Source organism: Puma concolor, chromosome C1, assembly GCF_028749965.1.
Source record: "Puma concolor isolate L17-30 chromosome C1, mPumCon1.1.hap2, whole genome shotgun sequence".
Taxonomy (NCBI): Eukaryota; Metazoa; Chordata; class Mammalia; order Carnivora; family Felidae; genus Puma; species Puma concolor.
Genome location: NC_141674.1, coordinates 150,451,692 through 150,477,703, shown reverse-complemented (window position 1 = coordinate 150,477,703; position 26,012 = coordinate 150,451,692). Strand labels below are relative to the sequence as shown.

The 26,012-nt window shown below is 36.6% G+C and overlaps 1 protein-coding gene and 1 pseudogene across 2 annotated transcripts in view; both read left to right on the top strand.

Annotated features, from left to right (window-relative positions):
- LOC112861305 (CD302 antigen) overlaps positions 1 to 26,012 on the top strand; it is a 135,315-nt gene that overhangs the window by 7,762 nt on the left and 101,541 nt on the right. For both annotated transcript variants that reach the window (XM_025924643.2, XM_025924658.2), the window contains exons 3-11: positions 4,037 to 4,207; positions 7,494 to 7,658; positions 15,565 to 15,675; positions 17,059 to 17,202; positions 19,709 to 19,900; positions 21,218 to 21,375; positions 23,521 to 23,631; positions 24,196 to 24,284; positions 24,430 to 24,599. In XM_025924643.2, the coding sequence (XP_025780428.2) occupies positions 4,037 to 4,207; positions 7,494 to 7,658; positions 15,565 to 15,675; positions 17,059 to 17,202; positions 19,709 to 19,900; positions 21,218 to 21,375; positions 23,521 to 23,631; positions 24,196 to 24,284; positions 24,430 to 24,599 (1,311 nt within the window). The remainder of the gene's footprint in view (positions 1 to 4,036; positions 4,208 to 7,493; positions 7,659 to 15,564; positions 15,676 to 17,058; positions 17,203 to 19,708; positions 19,901 to 21,217; positions 21,376 to 23,520; positions 23,632 to 24,195; positions 24,285 to 24,429; positions 24,600 to 26,012) is intronic.
- Positions 21,701 to 21,867, top strand: LOC112848981 (U2 spliceosomal RNA; annotated as a pseudogene).

Below are 26,012 nucleotides of genomic sequence, written 5' to 3'. Positions count from 1 at the left end.
CTGTGCTGACAGCTCAGAGCCTGGAGCCTGCTTCGGATTCTGTGTCTCCCTCTCTCTCTGACCCTCCCCCCATTCATGCTCTGTCTCTCTCTGTCTCAAAAGTAAATAAACGTTAAAAAAAAAAAAAGCAATTGCTATTTGGATACCACTTAATGGCAAGTTTAAATTTTGTACTTTGAAAGCGTTTCTCCAGTTTGGCAACTAAGAGAAAACATGGAATGACACAAAATGCCTTTTGAACTGGATTTGACTTGTTTCATCGAATTTGTTCAAAGATCAGACAGTATTATTTTCTCGGCAGGGCTCTTTCTGTCTCCTGCTCCTGATTCTTTTGAGGGATGTAGTTGTAATCGTAAATTCCTTAAGTACCCCAAGACCTTAATTTCAGTCTAACTGATTTTCTTTGTAATCCTATGGGGTTTATTTTATGCATTTGTAATATTCTTCTGAGAAGGGCACCTGTGCATTTCATATAGCTGCCAAAGTTATCAGGAGCACAAAAAAAGTTTAAGAACCCACTTGGGGTACCAACCCAGAAAGAACTAAGCAGTGCCCACAGGCACAAAGTGTTTCTTGACCTTACCAAATACAATATTTGGAACACTGGATTTTCAAATAAGAACTTTAGAGATTTCTGAGAAAAGGCTCTCATAGTTCTGACTCATCAGTACACACCTCAAGTTTTAATCTGGACAGAAGCCAGGGTCAAACCTACCTCCTCTTTTCTATTCCTTTCCAGATGATTGGTACCATCCAAGTCGTGTGTGTCAGGAATCTATAAGTCACCCTGGAATTGTCCTGCTTTCCTCTCTTACTAAATTAATCACATGTTAAGTCCTGGCAGTTTTACTCTTTTAAATTTATGTAGTCCCTTCCTGCTCTTAGATTAGAGACTACTGTCTTCAGTTAAGGGCTTTCTCTGGCACTACTCTGTCAGACTCTGCATATTGGTCTCTGCCCTGCCTTTTGTCTAGCTAGCTGTCTAGAGATAAGAAAGATAAGACTTAAGAGTCCCAATAGAGTGAAGTCCAAGGTTACCCAAACTTGTTACAGCAAAGCAGTGCTCAACACCATAATTTGAATTCCCCAAATATAGCTTTTTTATTTCTCCCTTGTATTTGCAATATAAATGTTTTTACTTATAATATGAGAAAAATTATTTGTCATTGTTTCCTGGGTTGCCTTCCTCCAACCCCCATCCTGTGTGAGTCATGTTCATCTCAGAGAAAACTTTAGTTGTATAAACTTTATGAATGAATTGCCTTTGACCAGCCTCCAGATAAATGTGTATATCATTAAGATATCTTGAGCTCACTAGCAGCCTTCAAATTTTGAATATTTGGTGAATCCAGAGGAAATTGAATTTAGTGGAGAACTGTCTGAATTTTGAACAACTCTTGCGAGCCTGCCAACCTCTTTAACCATTGAAGCTATTTTGCCTCATGTTGCAGAAGAAATTAATGTTAGTTTTCCATGTAAGTGATTCAACTCACCAATTTGTACCTATTTCAGAATAAGCTGTTGTTTTGAGAGTGCAGTCATCATAAATTCACACATTCAGAGAAGATTCTTCTCAGGAAAAGGCTGTCTCTCTAGGGAAACCCATAGGATTTAAGAGATCCAGCAGCAGTGAAAAATGTGTGAGAACAAACCTCTTTGTGAACATTTAGCATAAGTTAGCTGCTACTGATGTGGTGGTTGCTATATCCTTATCATTCTTCAAACGATATTGTGAATAGGAGAGTTTTTTAATTGAAACCCAGCTTTAAGCTATGAAACAGAACTTGAAATCTGAGAAGGCAGAAGTCACAAGTTGTGCTTAACATGTCAAGGACTCTAATGAGGGAGCCAGTTCCCATCCTTGTCACTTACAGTTTAGTGAATGTTTTATATAACTACATTGCAAAAAATGGAGATTTCACAAAAAAGTGTAATACATACCCTATAGCTCTCATAGGTTTATGGTAAAGAGCAAGTAAAAGAAATGTATGTGAAAGCACTCTGTATTACAGAAACACAAGACTTTTTAAAAAGGAAGAAACTGAGGGTTCTACAAGTAATAGTTGCTGTGTTCAGGGACTCCTTTTAAGTACTGTAATGTTGGAAGAGAAATTGTCATGAACTATTGTAAGCTTTGGTATCATTAAAAAGAGAACACAGGTAATAAGCAGATTTATTATAAAATGTAAGGCCAAATTACTCTTTAACAGAAATATCCTGTCCAAAATCATTTATATGTCAGAGGAAAATAAAACCAGTGTCCCTTAAAAGATTGTTTGTAAATAAAAGCATCTGGATTATTCTTACTTTTTGCTGTACTACTGCTTAATATATTCTAAACTGTTAAATCAAGTCTCATACTTCAGTTAACTGAATATTTGAGAATGATAAAGGACGTGGAATCAAATACTATCTTAAGTGCACTTTTAAGCAAATCTGTGAGACATTTTGATGGACCCTAATAGCCTGGTAAAGGGTGATAAGATCTGACTATTATGCTTTACCTTGGTAAATAGCCACTATTTGATCTGATAATGACCTTGGTTTTAAACAAATTAAGGGTATGGAAAAAGGTAACCAAAATAATTACATAGCTAGCTGTTCTATAAAAGCCTCTTTCCAAGAGAACTGTTATCCACATAAATATTGAGCACTTTCTTTAGTATTTCCAGGCATATTTGTGGTTGGAATAATTTTTTAGTTTTTATCCATGCACCAGGGCAAATTATTAAAATGAAACTCAACAGGTGAACATAGGGGAAGGGAAGGAAAAATAAGATAAAAACAGAGAAGGGGGCAAACCATAAGAGACTCTTAAATACAGAAAACAAACTGAGGGTTGCTGTAGGGGAGATGGGTAGGGGGATTGCTAAATGGGTGAGGGGCATTAAGGAGGGCACTTTTTAGGATGAGCACTGGGTGTCATATGTAAGGGATGAATCACTGGGTTCTACTCCTGAAGCCAAGACTCCACTGTATGACAACTAGCTTGAATTTAAATAAAACAAAATGAAAACCTGGTACTAATACCTCTCTGGCCACCAGCCAGCCCCATGACTTCCCAGACGAAGCTGGTTCTTCTTTTATAACATGAATTACCGTGTCCCGCTCTTCTCCAAGAACCATCTCAGAGATCCAGCTGTTCTTTCTCCCACTTCCTCAAAACCCACAACCTCAGTTCTACCACCAGTCTGTGAGCAATGGGGCTATGCGTCCATCTGCCTAACTACACCTGGTTCCAAAGTCCACACCCACCCTCAGTGACTCCAAGGTATTTTTCTGGCCCCACTCTTACTAAATAAAATAATTTAAAATGTAAATTTAGTCTCAGGCAGAGATCCCCTTCTGGTGAAGTAGTCTTCCACCCATGGCAATCAGTTGATCCCTGCAGGATCAAGCCAGGATCATTTAGCTCTTTATCACACCATAATAAATGATGCTTTACATGGATTATCTCATTGAATCCTCTTGAATAAACCTATTAGCTAGATACTATTATTCCTAGTTTGCAGATACAGAAACTGAGGCTAATAGAAATTAGAGAGCTTGCTACAGCCACACAGTCAGTCAGTGGGGGAGCCAGCATTCAAGTACAGATCTGACCAGTCAGTTTCCATGCTCTGAATTTCCACGCTGTGCAACCTACTTAGATACTGTATTCTCTTTTTTTATTATTTATGTTTTTAAGTTTATTTATTTTGAGAGAGAGAAAGAGAGAGAGAGAGAGAGAGAGAGAGAGAGAGAGAACACAAACAGGGGAGAGGCAGAGAGAGAGGGAGAGAGAGAATCCCAAGCAACCTCCGTGTTCAGCACAGAGCCCAATGCCAGGCTTGAGCTCAGTCTCACAACTGCGAGATCACAACCTGAGCCAATATCAAGAGTCAAATGTTTAATTCACTGAGCTACCCAGGCACCCTGATAGTGTATTCTCTTAAGCGCAAACAACAATCTTTCTTTCACAGAAAATTTAGGAATTAGTTAAATGAAGGTGATTGTCCAGTTTTTAACTTTCCTTTCCTTCCTCCCCACACCACAGAGATATATACCAGAGATGGGAACTCCTATGGAAGACCTTGTGAATTTCCATTCTTAGTTAATGGGACCTGGCATCATGAGTGCATTCGTGATGAAAATCATGGTGGGCCATGGTGTGCAACCACTTTAAATTATGAGTATGATCAAAAGTGGGGCATCTGCTTAATACCAGGTATGTATGGGCTAACAGGCTTTATAGAGAGAGAGACAATGGATACCATTTCTGTGAAGCAAAAGGGACAAAGAAGAGTCCAAGATGACTCACAAATGACTGCAACAAATATTATCCTAGAGAAAAAATATATATTTGAGGGAAGAGGGAAATAATGTGTAGCTATGAGCTTGCTTTTAGGAGTAGGCCAAGAATAGAACCAAGACAGGATGGTATCATGGAAGACAAAGAAGGAGGGAGTGTCTGTAGCATAGATACCTCAGGAATAGGAAGTGGAAAAAGCATGAGCAGTTAGGAAATTGCTGCTGACCTTCATTAGAGCAGTTTCAAAAGACCATTGGTCATAGAAGCTAAGTTATAGTGGACAGGCGTGAATAAGAGAGAAAGCCTCTTAAGGTTTATGAAATAGAAAAAGAGCAAAGATGGTGGTTTGTGGGGTAGATAGGTTAAAGAAACACTCTTAGGATGATAGACACTTAAGTATATTTATGGCCTGAAGTAGAGAGTAGGGGACAAAAGAGACCCATATCCCTGGCCCTCTCAAAATTGGTGACACTGTTCCTTCTGCTATTTGTGTGTGTTGAGCAGAGCATTTTTTCTAATTGCTTCTTACTAGAAGCAAACTATTCAGGACATGCTAAAGAGTTTACTATTCTTTAGAAAGAGAGAGAGACCAAAGTAGCAGTTGATTCATTATCTGGCATATAACTGAGACATATTTTATCACCAGTCAGGTGAGAGTTACAGGTGATCACAATACCTGACATGTGATAAGTGCCCCAGAAATATTTTTAAGTGGTCAGTAGTTTGGAAGAATGTATAACAAAGAGAAAGGAAAAATCTCCAGACCTAGGTAATAATAGTTAATGCTTTTAGGGCCTTACCAAGTGTCAGATACCATTCTAACCACTCAAACTATATCAACTCATTCAATCTTCACACAACCTTATAAGGTAGGCACCACTATTTATCCCCATTTCACAGATGACCAAAGTGAGGCACAGGGGAATTACAGCACTTGCCTAAGGTCACATAACAAATACATTTCAGAACTAAGATTCAAATCTAGGAAACCCAGTTCTGAATTCCTTGACCCAAATAACTATACTATATCATGCCTCATTCAGTAGCCAGTCTACTGGTATTAGTAATGCTGATTCCTCTTTAAGGAAGCTGAGCTCCAAAATGAAGAGTTCTAAGCAACTAGAAGAGGTTACACTGAGGAAATGGTTCTGCAGCAGAATCACTTGGAAAGTTTGTTAGAACAAAGATTTCTGGAGCCCATCTTTGGAAATTATAATTTGGTAGCTTTGGAGTGGGGCCCAAGAATTCACAGTTCAATGAGTTCCCAGAGGATACTGGTCTGAGGACCACACTTTGAGAATTACTATTCCAGGTGGAGGCATAGGCTTTTCAACACCCAGAACCTACTAAAAGATAAACGCTGATGTTTGCTTCAACTATAACTGATATGAGGCAGAGTTTGGTCAACTAGGCACTGATTTCATTTAAACCTCATTATAGTCTGGATCAGAAATTTTAGGTGTGAAAGGGAGCGTAGAGGTTATCCAGTGCAATCCCTCAATTCTCAGGTGAGGGGCGGCAGACCCAGATTGATGACATGGTCTGTCAGGATCAGACCACATTCATATGGAGTCTGGTGGAGATTCCAGGATTCCTGACACTCATTCCCCACATATTTATTCCACTCCACCTTGCTTCCTTGACTGTTATGAGTATCAGTGTCTGTAGCTTCCTTTGGGTGGTGGGGTGAGAATGGGAGGTATTAATGCATTCATATACCTCTCAGAGTTCTTTTTAGGGACGAAGTAAGACTGTGAGTTTCTCAAAGCTGAGGATTCCTAAACCATGTAGATTATATTTTATAGCAGACATACTGCCATCCCCCGGAAGCTTCTGGATTTCAGGCATAGGGCTCCAGTGGTAATAAGGAGACTTGAGGCGATGTACTTGCAAATCTACCTATTTTGTTTTCACCAAATGTCACAACCACCTATATTGCTATTTAGGCCATTCAAAAGTGACTGAAGAAGCAGCGTATGCTGTTCAAAAGATCAACAAGAGTAGATTTAGAGACCAGTGCTCTGATCACAGCTCTGCCACAAGCACCTCTAGATCTTTGTTCCCATCTGTGAAATGAGAGCATTAGACAAGATGACCTAGGAGGGCCCTTCCAGCTTGAAAGGCCATGAGTCTAACATGTAATATGTGACTGATGATGGGAGGCTCTTTGCAAAACCCCCAGAGTGGAGCCTGGGACACATACGATATAGCCTATATTAGGTTTCCTCTTCTAGACAGTATATGGGAGTCTCTAAGTATGTTTTTGAACCAGCTGTATCAAGATCTATATATCTCATATAAGAAATAATTTGAAGGGTCTTTGTCTGGAATTGTAACTGCTTTTAGATATTTGGGTTTTTTTTAACATTTATTTTGAGAGAGAGAGAAAGCAGGGGGAGGGGCAGAGAGAGGAGAGGAAATCCCTTACAGGCTCCATGCTGTCAGCACAGAGCCCAACTCGGGGCTTAATCTCGCAAATCATGAGATCATGACCTAAGCCGAAATCAAGAGTTGGATGCTTCACTGACTGAGCCACCCAGGTGCGCCTAAGTATTTGTTGAAGAAAATAATATGCACATTATACAACGAACATGTACGTCTGTATACGTATGCACACATGTGTACATATACATATGTAATATTGATTGTATAATATTAATTATATGTCATTTATTAAATCCTCTGTTAATATATTAAGGAAAAATTCAGACTGAGTTTTTCAAATAAGGTAGTCACTTGGGTTCTACATTATGGGCATTTAAGTACCATGTCTGCACACACACATACACACAGGAGTTTCACTGCAAACTGTGGCAAACCCCTCTGCCGTCTGCCGCTATCTGCAAGTGAACTTGTTTTTCATCAGCTCAGGAGTTTAACAACGTGAACACAGTTGAAGACTCCTACGTTTAGGCAGAGGGCAGGCAGGGGCTAAAATATGGCATTGTAATTGGTAGCGGATAATGGGAGAGTAGAGGATAGGAGAGTGGAAGCTTTCATCAGCCAAGGTCATTTGGTTCCTATGACTTCAAAATTTCTTTGTGTAACCAAAGAATCAAAACATGGTCATTTGAACAATAAACTTCAATTTTAGTGTATCCTAAGAAGATGGAAATTGAATTGCAGTATTGGTAAACATTCTTAGTAATATAAAACATTACGCCCTTACTTCATGATGGCTAACATATCTTTTTATCAACAGAAAATGGCTGTGAAGATAATTGGGAAAAGAATGAGCAGATTGGAAGTTGCTACCAATTTAATACTCAGGCATCTCTTTCTTGGAAGGAAGCTTATGTTTCATGTCAGAATCAAGGAGCTAACTTACTGAGCATCAGTGATGCTGATGAATTAACTTATCTTAAAGGTAGGTTTGCATGTGGTAGACCAAATTGCCGGGATTGTAAAGATGCCATCTGTCTACCTCTATTTTCATACCTGGGTATGTGGATTTGTGTATATATCTTTCTGTCTTTTCTTGGGATCTAAACATCAACACTGAAGCCCTCAAGCAAAAAGGTATTAATAGAATCACATTCTATCCATTGAAACTGCATTTCATGTTGGAGAGTGAAAAGAAGTTATTGCTCAGAAAATGGAATGAGGTAGCAAGATTAAACTGCTACCCTAAGCCTAAGAGAAAAGGTTTTGTAAAAGGTGAACATTAAACAGTTTGAACATTGAAAAGTGGAGAACTCAAGGAAGGTAACGAACATGGCTGAGTCACACTGGATGGCCTCAGTGAAACGTTCTTGTGGTTGGGTAGAGGAGTGCCATACTCAAAGGCAAGGAGAGAATTAAGAAATCTGCAAATGGTTTAATGAATGGACACATAGAGTGGATAGGATTTTGTTTTATTTTGTTTGTGGGGTGATGGTGGTAATTTAAACATTTTTAATTGTGAAAACTTGTACATACAAAAATAGAATATAACCTAAAAGAGACCTGTATAACCACCGCCCTGACTTTACACACGCGTTGTACACTAACATTTGTCATATTGCATTACATGGATTGATTCCGTCCCTCTTTCCTTGCTTCCCTCCCTTTAAAGAAATAAAATGTTAATAGAGTTGAAAACCCATGACCACGTCTCAAAATAACCATTCTTTGAGTGCTTTTATAACATATATATGTATAAATACGGCATATGTTTTCATTATATAGATCTATAATACACAGATATGAAAACATAGATTAAAACAGATATAAAAACATATCTAGGTTTTTAAATGATACAAATACTTATTTACCCATATGTAAGTTTATACGTTGTCAACTGCTGCTGTTACCTTGTATGAATAAACCACAATTTATCCATCCCCCTATTGAGAAACAGGTTGTTTTCAGCTTTTCCTATTACAAATACCACTGTAAGGAACATCCTCATATGTGTCTCATGGGGTAGACATGTATGAGATTTTTACTTGAGTAGGAATTGCTTAGTCATGGGGTGCACATCTCTTCACCTGTAATAAAAATTCCAAATTACTTTCCAAAGTGGCTGTATTCATTTACACCTCTGCAGGCACTTGATGTTGTCAGACTTAGTTGGCCATTGTGATTAATGTGAAATGGTTATTTCATTTGTCTTTTATATTTTCCTGATAATTCATGTGGTTTTGTGCCTTGTGTTTATTAGGCATTCAGGTTTTCAGCTTATAATCTGCCAGGTGATATCCTTTGCCTTCTTTTTGAGTTGTTTGCCTCCTTTTTCTTATTGATCTATAGTAATTCTTTATATACACTTATCTTTTGCTGTAGGATTACAAATATCTTTTCCTAGTCTTTGGTCTTTTCACTTTTGTTGCTTCTTATTATTTAAAAATATGGTACTTTTAATTTGGTCAGTCAGTCTGTTCCATAATGTTTTGTGCTTATTTATATTATTTAGCAAATTCTTTCTTAGCCCTAGTATGATAAACATAACCTCTCATTTTTCTTCCAAAAGTTTTTAATTTTGCTTTTCATGTTTACATCCATAATCCATTTGAAATAAAATTTCTAGAGGTGGGAATCTAATTTGTCTTTCTCCACATGGATGTTAGTTAATCAAGCACTATTTATTTTACATTTTTCCCTAAAATTTATTATTCTACCTCTAATAAATATAAACTCCCCTATTACATGTGGGTTATTTCTAGGTTCTCCATTCTATTCCTTTGGTCTACTTGTCTGTCTATGTGTCTGTTCCACACTGTTTTAATTATGCCAGCTGCATGGTAAATATGGATGAGCAAGTCCTCTCATTTTTTTTTTCTTGAATTGCCTTGGCTATTTTTTAACCACTTATTCTTTTCTATGAATTTAAGGATCAGCTTATTAATTTCAATGAAAAACTTTATTGGGACTTTGGAATTGCATTGAATTATAGATTAAAGAGGTACCTTTGTCACTACATTATTTATTAAGTCAACTCATCCATGAATATGGTATGCCTTTCTATTTATTTGGGACATCTTTTATGTACTCAGTAAACTTCTCTAACTTTTTCCATCAGAGCATTGCACTTCTTTTACTAGAAAGTTTATAAACAGAAACTTTTTGTATTATTTTTAAAAATCATGAAGCCAAAGTTATTAAGTCTCTGATGATTTGAATGAAAAAATAATCATAACATATGACAGCAATGATGTTTCAGACTGAGTACTAAATACTTTTCATACATTATCTTATTTAATACTATATAACAATACCATGTAGGTATTTTTATTAATAAGCCTACTTTGCAGATGAGGAATGTGAGGATCAGAAAGGAAATGTAACTTGTTCAAGGACACCCACAAGTAATTAACAGAGCCAAAATTGGAACACAGTCAATCTGACTTGAAAACAAGTTGTATCTGGCATGTGTCTGCATTTACCTTTTTTTTTTTTATAAAGAGAATTTGTTTTTGTTTTTTTTAATTTTTTTTAACGTTTATTTATTTTTGAGACAGAGAGAGACAGAGCATGAACGGGGGAGGGTCAGAGAGAGGGAGACACAGAATCCGAAATAGGCTCCAGGCTCCGAGCTGTCAGCACAGAGCCCAACGCAGGGCTTGAACTCACGGACCGCGAAATCATGACCTGAGCCGAAGTCGGCCGCTCAACCGACTGAGCCACCCAGGCGCCCCTGCATTTACCTTTTTTAAGACTAGTTAAGTTCTTTGCAGGTATAGGTGGGTCTCATGGGTTGTTTTTTCCCTTTTGCGCAAAACTCTAAGCATTATTCCTATATATGAAACAAATACCTATTGACTAATTCAGATAAATCCCATCACAATGCTTTATAGTAAGTGTTAATATTTGGTAAATTCAAACTATGAGCAAAACCCTCATGTCTCCAGACAAATTAAATAATTTAATTATCATTACAACCTCATAAGGTAAGTACTTTTACCCCCATTTACAGATAAGGCAATTGATGCTTACTTAGAAATAACATACCCAACATCACACACCTCAGAAGTATCAGAACTGGGATTCAAATATCAACATATATGACTCCAGACCCCTTACTTTTTTACTATATTACTTAATCCTCTTATATATATTTTTTTCTCTTCATCATTTCTTTTCATCATTAAAAGTCTACTAGTCTTTTGTCATGCTCTTTAGCTAAAACTTTGTTCAGCCCTCCTTTCTTACTTCCTTAGCTTCACCCTTTTCCCGTTTTGTTCGATACTTGAATAATCAGAGCTCTAGAAAGGAAATCTATCAAATAAGCCTGATGGGCTAGTGGTTGTCAATGGAATTCCGTTTCAGACCTCAGTGAACCTTATAACAAATATTGTTGAAAGTGAAAAGTACCAATAAATTTAGGCCTCCTGGAATATTGACATTTGGAAACTGATGTTTTCGGTGAAGGAGAAAAGTGTCCAAGTATGACTATCAAAACCCTAACAATCTAATGATGAATTTGGAGGAGTGAATGTTGCATGATTTCTTTATCTATCACTTTTATGTTATAACTCATAAAAGTGAGATAACATATTAAATGACCCTGCTGTTTCGTAGGCCAGACTCTTCCCACATTTTATATATAGCAATAATTTTAGAGATAAACCCTTTCTAATATTCCAGACTTCTCTTTCACTGTGAATGCTGTTTAAGCATAATATAATTATTATAGCCTAATTATAACTGATAGTTTCCCAAGATTCAAGCTGTACTTTAACATCTGAAACTCACAGTATCAAAATCTTGAAAGTTTCTTGAAGTTTCTCTCTTCACTGAAAACTATCACGTGTAAATATTAGGCTAGGAGAGGGAGGCCAACAAAAGTGACTCAGAGATTTTGTGATCCAAGTGCTTGATCTAATTGGGGAAAAGAATTGTACATATGCAGAGCATAATGGAGAATGTTATTCCCAAATGATTTCTAGTTTGGTAGCTAATGGTAGACTAGGGAATCTACTGCCTGAAAAAAAGCAGAAGCAGCCCCTTGAAAATAAGTCCCATGCAATCTAAAAGAGCTTTCTTTTTCCTTTCTGCTTGCCCTGCACTTACCTTTGTTTTGATTTTGTTCTACTAATACACGGGCTTTTGGGGATGGGGGATTCTGGATTTTGTTTGGGAATCAGATCTCCCATGGTTCTAGCCTTCCCAGGGAACCTCTAACCACAGATTCATCCCAGAGTTACAAAAGAAGACCCAACAGTCCATTCTTCCTCATTTGTCTCCACCCTGAGAGGTTGTTCACTTAGAGTGGCCTCAACAGGTGCCCCAAGACTAGGCTACTTCTAAGTGAGGGCCCCTTGCTGGTTTGACCTTCCTTATACATTAGAAGAGGTTCTTTTCTGGCTCCTTCCACATGCAATTACCATTATCAGGCCTGTAGTCTCCCTTGTGGGGAGAGGAATAGAAATAGAAGGTCAAGTCTGAACAGGTTTTAAGGACAGTGACAAATATCGACTTCAGTGAACTCGCTTGTTTGATTTGATTAGGTATGGGGATTTATGCTATCAATCGTCTGTTTCTTGATGGCAAAGATGGGGTGAGCAAAGTCTCAAATTGGTCAGCTTCTTGCTTGGACAGTATGGAGAAAAAAATCTAGCTTCAGATTGTCCAAGCCATAAAAGAAATACCTGCCTTTCATATTTGACCAACCCAGATTTTTAGAATCTATTTCCCATTCACATTCACCTGGCATAAAACACATAAAGAACATTCCTGTTTGTCAACACAGTCAGTTTTAAAATCCTATAATTCTATTGAAGAATAAGTCACCAATACAGCTCACAAATAGGACAGTGTAATTAAGCAAATTATAGGAACTTATCAGCTTCCAAAGTTCATTTAGTTTCTTCATAAATATGTACTTCCCATGTGCAGGTAAGCAATAGGATTATTCAAATATCCTCCTGGGGATATCTGAAAAGTCTTCATGGAAAGAAGAACATTGAAGTTGGGAAGGATGGGAAGGATTGGTCCTCCATAGTATCCCCATTAAAAATTAATAAAGGGAATTTGGAATATCCTGTAATGGTTGAGTTGGAGTGCCATAAATATGTCATAGTTTCCAGGACTTCTTTAGGAAGGCTAGAAAACTAATTATCCTAATGAGAAATTTACATTGGATTAAATCCTCAGTTTGTTTGCCAGCACTTATGCTAACAAGGTGAAAGAAAAGGATGAATCCAAAGTTGCCTTCAGTATGCTCTTCAAGCCATCTACCCAAATACCCATCTTTTCCTCCCTTAGAGAGTATCCTTACCATCTACTTCCTTGAGAAAAGTGAAGCAAACCCTTAGTTTCCCATCCTAGTACTTACAAACTTATCTGTATCTGTCATCCCTCCAGTTTGTTCAAGGTTAACTCCTTCCCCAAAGCTGTTTGTATCCACATCAGGTGTTTCTTCTCCCTCTTATATTTTCATTGATTCTCACTTCTACTGACTCTTCTCCCAACAGGCCATAAACTTATTAAAATTTCTACCATTAAAAAATATAGTTAGATAGGTGTACATACAGATATAGATACAAATACAAATATAGATATGGATACAGATGTAGATACAGACATAGATGTAGATACAGATGTAGATACAGATATAGATACAGTTACAGATACAGATATAGATACAGATACAGATGTAGATACAGATATAGATGTAATACAGATTAAGATGTAGATACAGATATAGATACAGTTACAGATATAGATACAGGATACAGATACAAATAAAGATATAGATACAGATATAGACACAGATGCAGATTTAGATACAGATATAGATACAGTTATAGACATAGATACAGGATACAGATATAGATACAGATACAGATATAAGTATATCTCTCTTCTAGATCCCAAAGACCTGCCTCTGTCACAAATAAGCTCCTGGAAGACACAGGGTATCTTTGTAATTCACTGCTAACTTCACATCTCGTTCTCAGTGGAGTGGTAATTGGGCCTTTGTCCCTACCACCCTCTTTCCAGACTCCTGCCCATCCCTTTAATGCTGGTGTCTGGTTACTGCTCTTGGCCCCTTTCATCTTTGCTGTTGCTATTTCTGCTCTACACAGAGGATATTTTCCATTTCCTGAGTGTCAGTTCTAGTGAAGTCACATGTTTTAGGTATTCACATTCTCAAGGCTGCAGTAAGACAAAAATTGTGTACAGTCAGTCAAAATTCCCTCAAAAAACCCTTAAAATATGGATATGCTTTTCTATATGCAAATCATACAGATATATCTGATATATGTAATGGAACAAAATGATACATATCAGGTATATCTGTTTGATTTGCATGTAAAAATCCATATTAGGGCACCTAGGTGGCTCAGTCAGTTAAGCGTCCGACTCTTGATTTCAGCACAAGTCATGACCTCACCATCGTGAAATCAAGCCCCGCATCTGGCTCCACACTAGGCATGGAGCCTGGTAAGATTCTCTCTCTCCTTCTTCCTCTGCTCTTCCCCTGCTCTTCCCCTGCTCACATTCTCTCTCTTACAAAAAAAAAAAAGAAAAAAAAATCCATATTTTAAGAACCATTTCTTTGTATACAATATACATACAAATCATATAAAATATAATTATATTAATATACATTTAATTATTTTATAAATTTATAAATATTTATAATTTAAATTAAATAAATTAATTTAAATGTAATTTGAAATTACATTTTATAATTTATAAATTTTACATTAAAATTAATATTTTATGAATATTATAATTATAAATATAATTATATTTCAAATGTATATATATACAGAGAGATCATTTATATAATATAATAATGCATCATACATAATTCTCTGAGAGGAATTAAGAAATTGTTATCAAGTGTTTTACTGCTGAGAATATATCAACAAATTTATAGAGATTCCAACCTATTAACTCTTCTATTGGTCAGCATCATCCTTGTTTTCTGTAGACCATTACATCAGTTCTTCTGTCTCTTCTATCAGGCCCTCAATATCTTCAAATTATTTTTTCATGATGTTGATGAAGTCTTACTAGGTTGTTGAATAATTTTATTGACTTTCTTGATACTGGCATAAAAAGCCTTATAATCTTTTCATTCAGTTTACCATATGTTTATGGGCATATGCATATTGAGTGGCATATTTACAACTAGCATCACTACTTAAATTATCTCTGCTTCTCTTTCCCTTTTTTGCTGATGGCTTCTAGTTGTCAAATAATGAATTTGAATGATATATCTCCACTGTCGTGTGGGGTGTGTGTGTGTGTGTGTGTGTGTGTGTGTGTGTGTGTGTCCTGTTCTGTGTCTTCATCCTAAATGTCTCCTTTGGACTCTAGAACTACATATTCCATTGCCTACCAAACAGTTCCTCTACATATTTCTGAAACAGTATGGGTAACACTTTACCTTTTGAGGGATCCATATCTCTTCCTGTCTACTAAATTGAAATCCTCAGAGAGGCAGGGACTTTGTATTTTTGGTTTTTATATTCTTAGTACCAGTTAAACAATATGTGCTTAATGAATTTACACTGTCAGTCTGGAATACAATCAGTTCTTCAAAACTGAGATATATAGTGGAAATTGTTTTCTTCTGTATTAGTACAAGAGGGCTAAAAATAGTGGAACATCTGTTCTGAGAAGATTCTGTCCTTACCTTAGTAGACAGGGACAAGCTAATGGGAAAGCAGAATTGACTTAACGCATCACCTGCCTTTGTTGGATAAACAGCCTCCTGCAGGATTCCTGCCTCACAATCAAGGCCTTCAGATAATTTTGCTATTAGTAGAAGCTTAAGTCTGACTTAGGTAATAATTTAGGTAATTTTGTCACTTGTTAAAATTATGTGATTCTTACAGAAAAAGAGGGCATTCCAAGAATTTTCTGGATTGGCTTAAATCAACTATATTCTGCTAGAGGCTGGGAATGGTCAGACCACAAGCCATTAAACTTTCTCAACTGGGACCCAGGTAACTGCTCCTTCTTCCATCTATTATGCACAGAGCAAAATCTTCAAAAAAGTAAATAAACAAAAGCATCCCACTCACTGAGAGCTTATAAAAATTTCAAATCTTGGCAGCTGTTATTATGGTTAATTCTAAGAACAATTTTTTCCCCTCATTCCTTCTTTATTGTAATACCATGATAGCCAAGTTGAACCATACCATGGAGAAGTGAGAATTTGTCTGTAACGTTATGGCAACCCTACAATTTTAGGTAACAGCAGAATGAGCCTCATCACACGGCCTGGCAGCTGTTCTGTATCCTTTAGGGGACTTGACATGTCTATGACTGACCAATGGTGTTTCACCTGCAGCTCAACTCCCATACAGAAATATTCTCTCATTTTAGAACTCTTGGGGTCTCCTGTAGTAGTGCTCAAGTACTGACAACCTAATGGTTATATTATATTGCATATGTAAATACCTTAAAGAAAATTTTATAGTGAATAAAACAAACAAAACCCTAGTTAGCCAAAATATTTTTCTTCCTAAAAGAAGTTAGATACCTTTTTATTCTAATTAACTTTTTTGAGAGAGAAAAAGTACGAGCAAGCATGAGCAGAGGAGGGGCGAAGGAGAGAGAGAATCTTAAGCAGTCTCCATGCCCAGCACAGAGCCTGACACAAGGTTTGGACACAGGACACTCAACTGACTCTTGATTTCAACTCAGGTCATGATCCCAAGGTTGTGGAATCGAGCCCCATGTCAGGCTCCACACTAAGCGTGGGCCTTGCTTAAGTTTCTGTCTTTCTCTCCATCTCTCTCTCTCTCTCTCTCTCTCTCTCTCTAAAATTAAAAAAAAAATTAAATTTCAGCTTCTGACAAGTGTAGAATCTAAAAGTTGACACTAGCTTCAGTATAAACGTATTCTATACACACATAAGAAAAATGAGTTAAGTGCAATACCAATAGGTCATTTTAGTTTAATGAAATTTCATTATCAGTGAGTAAATTCTCTATCACCTCAGTAAATAAAATCTTTAAAGATAATTTAACCTTTAATTCAAGGTCTTAAGGGCATTACTGAATCACAAATCAGTATATCTATTGTATAGAGTAGCAGATTAATAGCTACTGACCATAGAGTAAGACACGGATGTTGATTAGGGATAGAGGTTTGGTTTTGGTTTTTGGGTTTGGTTTTTGAATTAACTATAGTGTATTAGAGTGTTTCACCCTGTATCCTGTATTTTAGAAGGGAGACAGATTTAAGCACATGAGTGTCCGTGGAGGCTTTAGTAGAAGGTTTTAACTATTTTATGAGCTCCCATAAAAGCAGAAAATTAGGAATACAAATTATCTGTTCCAACCACCACTCTGGCCCTAACCTCCTCTTTCTAATCATTTAAGACATGCCTAGTGCACCTATGATAATAGGTGGATCAAGCTGTGCAAGAATGGATGCCAGGTCTGGTCTATGGCAGAGTTTTTCCTGTGAAGTTCAACTGCCCTATGTCTGCAAGAAACCATTAAATAACACAGCGGAGTTAACAGGTATCTTTCTCATTTTCTGTGCAAGTAGGTGCAGGTAAATCCATTTCAGATATCTATTTCCACCTTTCCTTCACCCTATACTGCCAATGCCAAAAACTACTTTATTTTGATGCAGTGGTTAGATGTCATCAACTATATATGCATGAAGCTTTGGTTTGATATATCCCCTTAAGATGGCAGAGATATCCTCAGTGAGAAATATATATATATATATATATATATATATATATTTTTTTTTTTTTTTTTTTTTTTTATTTTTTTTTTTTTTAGAAATAGACTCTTTTTTTTTTTATTTATTTTTTTGAGACAGAGAGAGACAGAGCATGAACGAGGGAGGGTCAGAGAGAGGGAGACACAGAATCTGAAACAGGCTCCAGGCTCTGAGCTGTCAGCACAGAGCCTGACGTGGGGCTCAAACTCACGGACCGCGAGATCATGACCTGAGCTGAAGTCGGCCGCCCAACCGACTGAGCCACCTAGGCACCCCGAGAAATATATTTCTATTCACAGGTGGCTCTTTTTTCTTTAGAGCACTATTTCTCAGAGTGTGCTTCCTTAGACTAAGAGTATCGATATCAACCATACCTGTTAGAAATCAAATTCTTAGGACCCACCCCAGATCTACTGAATTGAAAACTCTGTGGACATCAACAGTGTGTGTTTTAAGAAGACTTCCTGGTGATGCTGATGCACACTCAGGTCTTATATTTTACCTGCCTCTGCGAGAACTAAAAATGATGGATGTGGGAACTCTCCTCAGGTTTCCAGTTCCTACCCCACGATGCCCACCCCTGCTCTGTCTTTCTCTGCCGGGCTGCTTATTTAGTTTATTGTGTTGATAAATCAGGTAGAAAAGGTGGGGTGCAGAAGGACGAAATGTGTACAAGTATGGTTTTTTTTCAAGGGGTTTCAAGGATAAGAGAATCGCAGAACAGTTGAAATTTCTGAGGTGCAGAGAAATTTCAGAAGCCTTTGAAAGAATAAGAGGAGTGTCCTTACTGTCTTGCACAGGACCCATCGTATACTGGTATTTGATTAAATCCTCCTGAATAGGAAAAAGTAATACTTAAAACTGGGAGGGGAAAAAAAGGAGGTTTTAAAAGGTCTTGCTTAAAGAATGTTGGGGGAAGGGAATAAAATTGCTTATCCATATAGGAACATAAAGCTATTTTTTAAGACTAGGAAATAAATATATAGAATAAAGATTGTTGGGAGATGTTTATAATCATAGATTAAAATGAATATTCATCTTCCAGGTTGATTCAAACCAAATTTAGTCCATACAACAAAAAGCGTAATAGAAAAGACAGCACAGATGAAAATAAAACAGAATGACTGATGATAGATCAAGTAAATACCCTGTAGCAGAGTAGAATTATTAAGTAAATCATGATGTTTCCACATGATTGAATAATATGCATTTATTAAAATAACTGTGCCAGCAGGAAAATACCATAGCAGAACAAAATGATATGCCTACTTATCATTTTAATCTTGTAAAAATATGTATTCATAGAGACAAAGACTAGAATAGGAAAACATTTGTTCTAAGTTCAATTATGGGTGTTTTTTTCCTCTGTTCCTTTATCATAATTGTAAAATATAATAATAATAATACCATGTCTTATTTCAGAAACTGAAAATTAGTTCAGTTCTCCTGTGTTCTCTTGTTCTCAAGTGTGAGAAGCTAGCTTGACCTGAATTTTATCTATCAGTGAAGAACAAGCTGTTCACATTTTTTAAGATGCTGTGTTTTTATACAACAGACATTCCAAACAGTTCTGAATCCACAAAGTCCGAGTAATTCAACTTAATTTCTAATTCTATTAAGAGGAGTAGAATTATTTTGTATGGTTTTATACCTCAATCTTTTCTCCAATCTTTCTTGACCATCATTTGAGTGCATTTTAACATGGTGAAAACAAAGAATCACTAATTCTATGAGGATATAGGTCTAGTAGAGGGAAAGAAAGAAGAGGTCCAGAGAGGCCCTGTGCCCTTTCCCTCCAGTACTATCCTCTCTTTCATGTGGAGTTTATAAATGTTTTACTCTATTTCTTAAATCTCTGTATGTCTTTGTTCAGCAGTGAGCATTAATTCACATCCCCTTGCTAATCTGACCATACACGAAAGGAGATTGGACTAAATAACCTCTCAAATTCAGAGACTGGAGGGGAACCTAACAAATCCCATAGCAAGGAAGAGATTTGTCAGCAAATCGCTTATCCCACACCCCTCTTCTGTCTACTAGGACTAAGGGCAGTCCCTCCTCAATGAGTCAGAGCCCAATCATGTAGCACATTTGTATCACAATAAAGTCATATCATTACCTGTATCCCTATAGTCACTCTTATGATGCTATGTAGAATGAGACACCACATAAATCCGTGTTCTTGTACTATTTGACATCACGTTCCCCAGTTTTCCAGAATCCTGATGATGTGAGAAAATTTAAAATGTTATTGATGTATCTTTACTGGAATATATATGGATGCTTTTCCCCCAGATGTTTGGACATATTCAGATACACACTGTGATGCAGGCTGGATGTCAAATAATGGGTTTTGCTATCTTCTGGTAAATGAAAGTGATTCCTGGGATAAGGCACATATGAAATGTAAAGCCTTAAGCAGTGACCTCATCAGCATTCATTCTTTAGCAGATGTGGAGGTGGTTGTCACAAAACTTCATCATGGGGGTAAGTTTTTAAAATATCCTATTTGAAAGGTTTAAAACATTCTAAGGCACCCCTAATTTTCAGACTCTTTTTTTGTTTAATGTTTATTCATTATTTTTGAGAGAGAGAGAGAGAGACAGAGAGACAGAGTGTGAGCAGGGGAGGAGCAGAGACAGAGAGGGAGACACAGAATCCGAAGCAGGCTCTAGGCTCTGAGCTGTCAGCACAGAGCCCGACGTGAGGCTTGAACTCACAGACCATGAGATCATGACCTGAGCCAAAGTCGGATGCTTAACATACTGAGCCACCCAGGTGCCCCCTAATTTTCAGACTCTTAGTGGGAATGAAAAGCTTACAATCATCCCTACAGATCAGCACTGTCCAACAGAAATTTCTATGATGATGGAACTCTTTTATAATCTATGCTGACCAATACAGCAGCCAGCCACCAGCCATTTGTGGCTTTTGAGCCCTTGAAATGTAACTGAGGAACTGAATTTTTACTTTTATTTAATTTTAATTAATGTACAATTAGCAACATTAGCAAGTAGCTACCAATTTGACTGTACAGGCAGTGATTGAGTAATTTCCCTCTTCTCATAAGATAAATACTATTTAAGTTGTTCCAGATGCTTAAGTGATGATTATTTCACTTTTGTAATTATTTAAAAGCTAAACACTGAAGAACAAAAAATACACTAGACAGGCAATATTATATCCTCCTCTTAGGATTCACTAATCACAATAACTAATAATAGATACCTATTCTGTATCAGCATGGTGCTAATTGTTTTACCTGGGAAGGCAGCATAGTCATTCCAGGGCAGTGATGGACATCACTCCTATTCTAACTGGAGTATCTATGATTGTATTTGTAGAATTTCATTATAGGTTCCCTTGCTATCCAAAAGTAGACTGTTCTTATGAAACCTTTCATAAACCAAAATGGCATAAAACGAAGAAGCAAATAAAATTTCATAGAAGTGAAAATCCTCTTCAGATTTCTTTCAATTAGTGAAAACATGTACATACGTTTTTTGTAAAAGCGAAGTTGTGGAAATCTGTATACCCCATAAAGCAAGGTTTATCTAAACCTGATATCAGGAGCTCCTAACCTACAGATTATAGCATGGCTGTTCCACCGTGTGCTCTGTCTGCATAAGTACCCTAAAAAGCACTTGACTCCTGGCCTTCCTAACATCAGTATTTTAATAGATTAATTGTAAATACCATCGAGGCTCTTAAAAGCCTATTATCAGAATGTAAAAATCAGTAACAGTATACATACTGAAGTATGTAATTGAGTAAAACCAAATAAATAAAACATTTTTCTTTTAGATGCCAAAGAAGAAATATGGACAGGTCTTAAGAACAAAAATATACCAACTTTATTTCAGTGGTCAGATGATACTGAAGTTACTTTAACATATTGGAATAAGAATGAGCCAAATGTTCCCTACAATAAGACTCCCAACTGCGTTTCCTATTTAGGAAAGGTAGGAAAACTTCTGTGGTTTATTTATATTCTTATTATATACTAAATAATAATATTAAGATGACTTGGGTTAGGATATTTGTGTATAAGCTGGGAAAGAAAATAAAACGTAAGAGCCCTGTAGATTGTCTTTCCAGTAGCTACTGGAAAAAAGAGGTAAGTAAAACAAAGAATAAATAAGCAATCCTCTTCCTGTCTAAGAGTATCTGCTCTGGTCTGAAACAGATGAAGAAAATCCTTTTAGAATTCAATTCTTCTTGTGTCATATTGGTTCTAATAAGCTCTTTCTCTCTGGACCATCATTATGACATTTAACATAAAGTCACATCGCTTCTCGGCCTTTTGGCTAAGATCAAGTGTAGTAACATAAAGTCACAACTTAAGCTGAGAAATACCATCTTCTGAATTCATGTTCAGATTAAGTTTTACATTAATCCTACTTTGAGAGTGAAAAAATATTTTTATTTAAAAATTAGGTCTAGGGGTACCTGGCTAGCTCAGTCAGTAAAGCATGCAGCTCTTGATCTCAGTGTTGTAAGTTCAAGCCCCACATTGGGTATAGAGATTAGTTAAAAAAAAAATCTTTACAATAAATAAATAAATGGATCAGTAAAATAAAAAATAAAAATTAGGTCTAATGTTTTTCAGAGAACATCTTCTGTAGAATGCTTAAATATTTATTGACCATGCTTTAGTTAAGAGTCCAAAATAGATTGTGTGTTGAGAGAAAAGACATGTGTATCTCTATACTTTGTATTGCTTTCCTGGGGACTCCTAATTGTTTAAGAGGTTTGTGTCACCCAAACTTCTAGAGAGACTTAAGTAGAAACAATAAATGATATGTATATTTAGAAGTGTTTCAAGAGTAAAGATGTATTGAGAAAGTTGTCAAAGATTAATTTAGAAGTGTATCACATTTGGTGCTCTGTTTAAAAGGACATTTAAGATATCTTTGCTAGAGTATCAAAGATAGAAGTGAGGTTCCATAAGCAAGAGTAAACTGATAGCACATCTAGATAGCATTCCAGTGCTTAAAACTGACCCTTATCACAATTGACTTATTGAAATTTAATTTGAAGAAAGCAGCAACTTAATAATTAAGCAAAATCAATCAGAGTAGCATATTTGAAAGAGAACTTTGAAATCTAGGCTGAAGTAGAGTTGGAATAAAATTTTGATTCTGTAATTCTTGGGGAGTAGCTGTTCTAACTACCATTTTACACATGAGGAAACTGAGACAGCATGGGTGGTTGATATGTCCAAAAGTCTTTAACCCATGGGCAAACTTTGGCCATACATACAGAAGAAGACAAGAACATTGGCAACTGTGTGTAGGCTGAGTTCTTCTTTCCTCAGCTTCTGTATTAAATGTGCTTTGATGGTTTTATTGTTCATCTTAGAAGAAAATGGAATTCATCTCCACTATGAACTTGAGATGGTTCTGAAATAACAGACTGCAAGCCATAACCTTGCAGGCCTGTTCAGTAGCATTTCCTAGGAGTATGTTCTCAGATTTAGTCATTCATTTATAGTCATCTTCTCTTTCCCTCCCTCTCTCCCACCCCACCCCTTGCTCACAGTTTTGTGAGAAGAAACTACCTTGATTTAAAATGAGTTAGATTTCTCAAATTCCACATATGAGTGAAATCATATTATATCTGTCTTTCTCTGGCTGACTTATTTTGCTTAGTATAATACCCTTCAGTTCCGTCTATGCTGTCGCAGATGGCAAGATTTCATTCTTTTTCATCACCGAGTAGTATTCCATTCATGTGGGTGTATGTATATATATACATACACCACATCTTCTATATCCATTAGGGAAGGGAAGGAAAAATCAGATAAAAACAGAGAAGGAGCCAAATCATAAGAGACTCTTAAATACAAAGAACAACTAATGGTTGATGGGGTGGGGAGTTGAGGGGTGGGAGAAATAGGTGATGGGCATTGAGGAGGGCACCTGTTGGAATGAGCACTGGGTGTTGTATGTTATTGATGAATCACAAGAATTTACTCCTGAAGCCAAGACTACACTGTATGTTAGCTAACTTGAGAATAAATTAAATAAATAAATAAATTTAGAGTTCAACTCTAAACATATGGCAAATAATTTCTCTGTGGAATTTTTTTTTCTATTTTTAAAAAGCTAGGTCAGTGGAAAGTCCAATCATGTGAAGAGAAACTTAAATATGTATGTAAAAAAAAGGGAGAACAAATGAATGATACAACTTCTGATAAGATATGCCCTCCAGATGAGGTATGTAAAATCCCTGTGTAAGTTTTTCTAAGCAATATTACAATTTCTTGGCTAAGGATGGTAGGTAAAACTGAAACAATTCAGACTTGGAAAAATAGAAGAAAGGACTACCTCTGTTCATTTATGTTAGAACAAATCAGAGGTCAGTGAATCATAACATTTTGGCATTCTTACAGAAGAAAAAACATTATAGGAAAAGGAGTTACCTACTCATGAATTTCTATAAAAATGTATGTGGTTACAATTTTTAATGCTGATATCTTTACTTTCCCCCCATTTATATTTATCCTGTTCAAAAATAATGCGACCAACAACATTATAGTATGATGAGCTATGCCCTAGAGGTAAAGAGAATTAAGACACACTGTCTGTCTGACACAGGCTCACACTCTTGTGGGAATTCTCTGTGAAGTTGTATCCTACCTTCATCATGTGAACGAGTTTACTGGCCATGCCCTTAATTTCTCTAAGTGTGAGATTTTATTAGTGCGGCAGAACCTTGCTTGTCAGAGCAGGGACATCAAGTCTGAAAGACAGTGTGATGATATTTCTCCTTTGATTTAGGACTGGAAAAGACATGGAGAAACCTGTTACAAGATTTACAAGGATGAGGTCCCTTTTGGAACCAAGTGCAATCTGACTATAACTAGCAGGTGTGACCATCAGGAAACATGTACTGGTGAAATTTTAACTCTGGGTCCCTTTGCTAAATAAACTTCCTAAGAAAAAGACGCATCTTCAATTTATATAGTAATGCAGTCGTAAAAAACACCTACTGGTTTGACTCCTGTTTTGTAGATTTGAGCAAGAATACCTGAATGATATGATTAAAAAGTATACTAACTCTCCAGGAAAATACTTCTGGACTGGCCTGAGAGATACAGATTCACATGGAGAGTATAGCTGGACAGGTGTTGGTGGAGTAAAGCAAGCTGTAACCTTTTCCAACTGGAATTTTCTTGAGCCAGGTGAGTGCCTTAGCCTTTAAAGTAATGGAATCTGATGACTAGTGAAATGCAGTATCCCTCCCAGATGTGTTCTTCACTTACCTTGGAAATGTGAGGAAAACGATAATCTTCAGGATGACAGTCTATCTGTGGAACTATAAATAGAAGGAGTGAATATGTCTTCCTTATTAAATTCTTGTGAATAATCTAGTAAAAGGAGCTAAAAAACTCAGTTCTTGGAAACTACCTCTAATGGCTCAAAGCTAGAACCATCAGTGTGAGTTTTTTTTTTTTTATCTTTTCCATGTAAGTCTCAAACAGAATCTAGAAGCTTCATTTTGAAGTGTTTTACATTTTCATCTCTCTGCTTATTTCTTTCTCCAAAATTGAATTTATGTTTCATAAAAACAAAATTGTGTTTGTTTCTATTATTCCCAATGTGTGGGAATTAAGGAGGCAATATATTGTACTTATTCTGAAAGTTAGTTCATCCTTCTTTAACCAGCTCAAAGCATTGAGCATAATTAGCCATAGAATCAAAATGTTTTGAACAAGAAAGGACTTTGGAAGTCCCTTCTCATTTTATAGTTGAGAAGACAAGAGACTTAGAAAGGTGACTTACTTGACAAATGTTACCTGGTTATTGACTTGCTAAAATTCAGATCCCCTGATTTATAATCTAAAATACGTTTTTAAAATACTTTTTTAATGTTTATTTTATTTTTTTATTTATTTTATTTTTTTATTTCTTAAATTTACATCCAAATTAGCATATAGTTCAACAGTATTTCAGGAGTAGATTCCTTAGTGCCGCTTACCCATTTAGCCCATCCCCCCCTCCCACAACCCCTTCAGTAACCCTCAGTTTGTGCTCCAAATTTATGAGTCTCTTCTGTTTTGTCCCCCTCCCTGTTTTTATATTTTTGAGAGAGAGCGCAGGGGGGAAAGGCAGAGAGATTGGGGGACAGAGGATCTGAAGCAAGATCCGCACTGACAGCAGCAAGCCTGATGCTAGGCTCGAACTCACAAACTGTGAGATCATGACCTGAGCTTAAGTCTGTCGTTCAACCAACTGAGCCACCCAGGTGCCTCTAAAATCTTTTTTAGAGGATTTTGGCTTTCTATAAGACTGGAATTATAAAGCACCCAACTTTTCTCTCTTTGGATTATTTGTATTTTTTTTGTTTTTGTACAGTGTGATCACTAAGATCACTCTTTATAATGCAGTAATTTGAACATACGAGTGTATAATGACACACAAAATTTGAAATAGATTCTCGCCACCACAAATGTGAATGGTATGGATAGCAAAGTCATCTTTTCACTTCTAGAAAATGGAGGATACAGGTGCCAATCCTGGTTAAATATCACCTTAAATTATAATGTTCTAATATATAAAACACCTGGGATTTCTTTTATAGACATTCAGATATC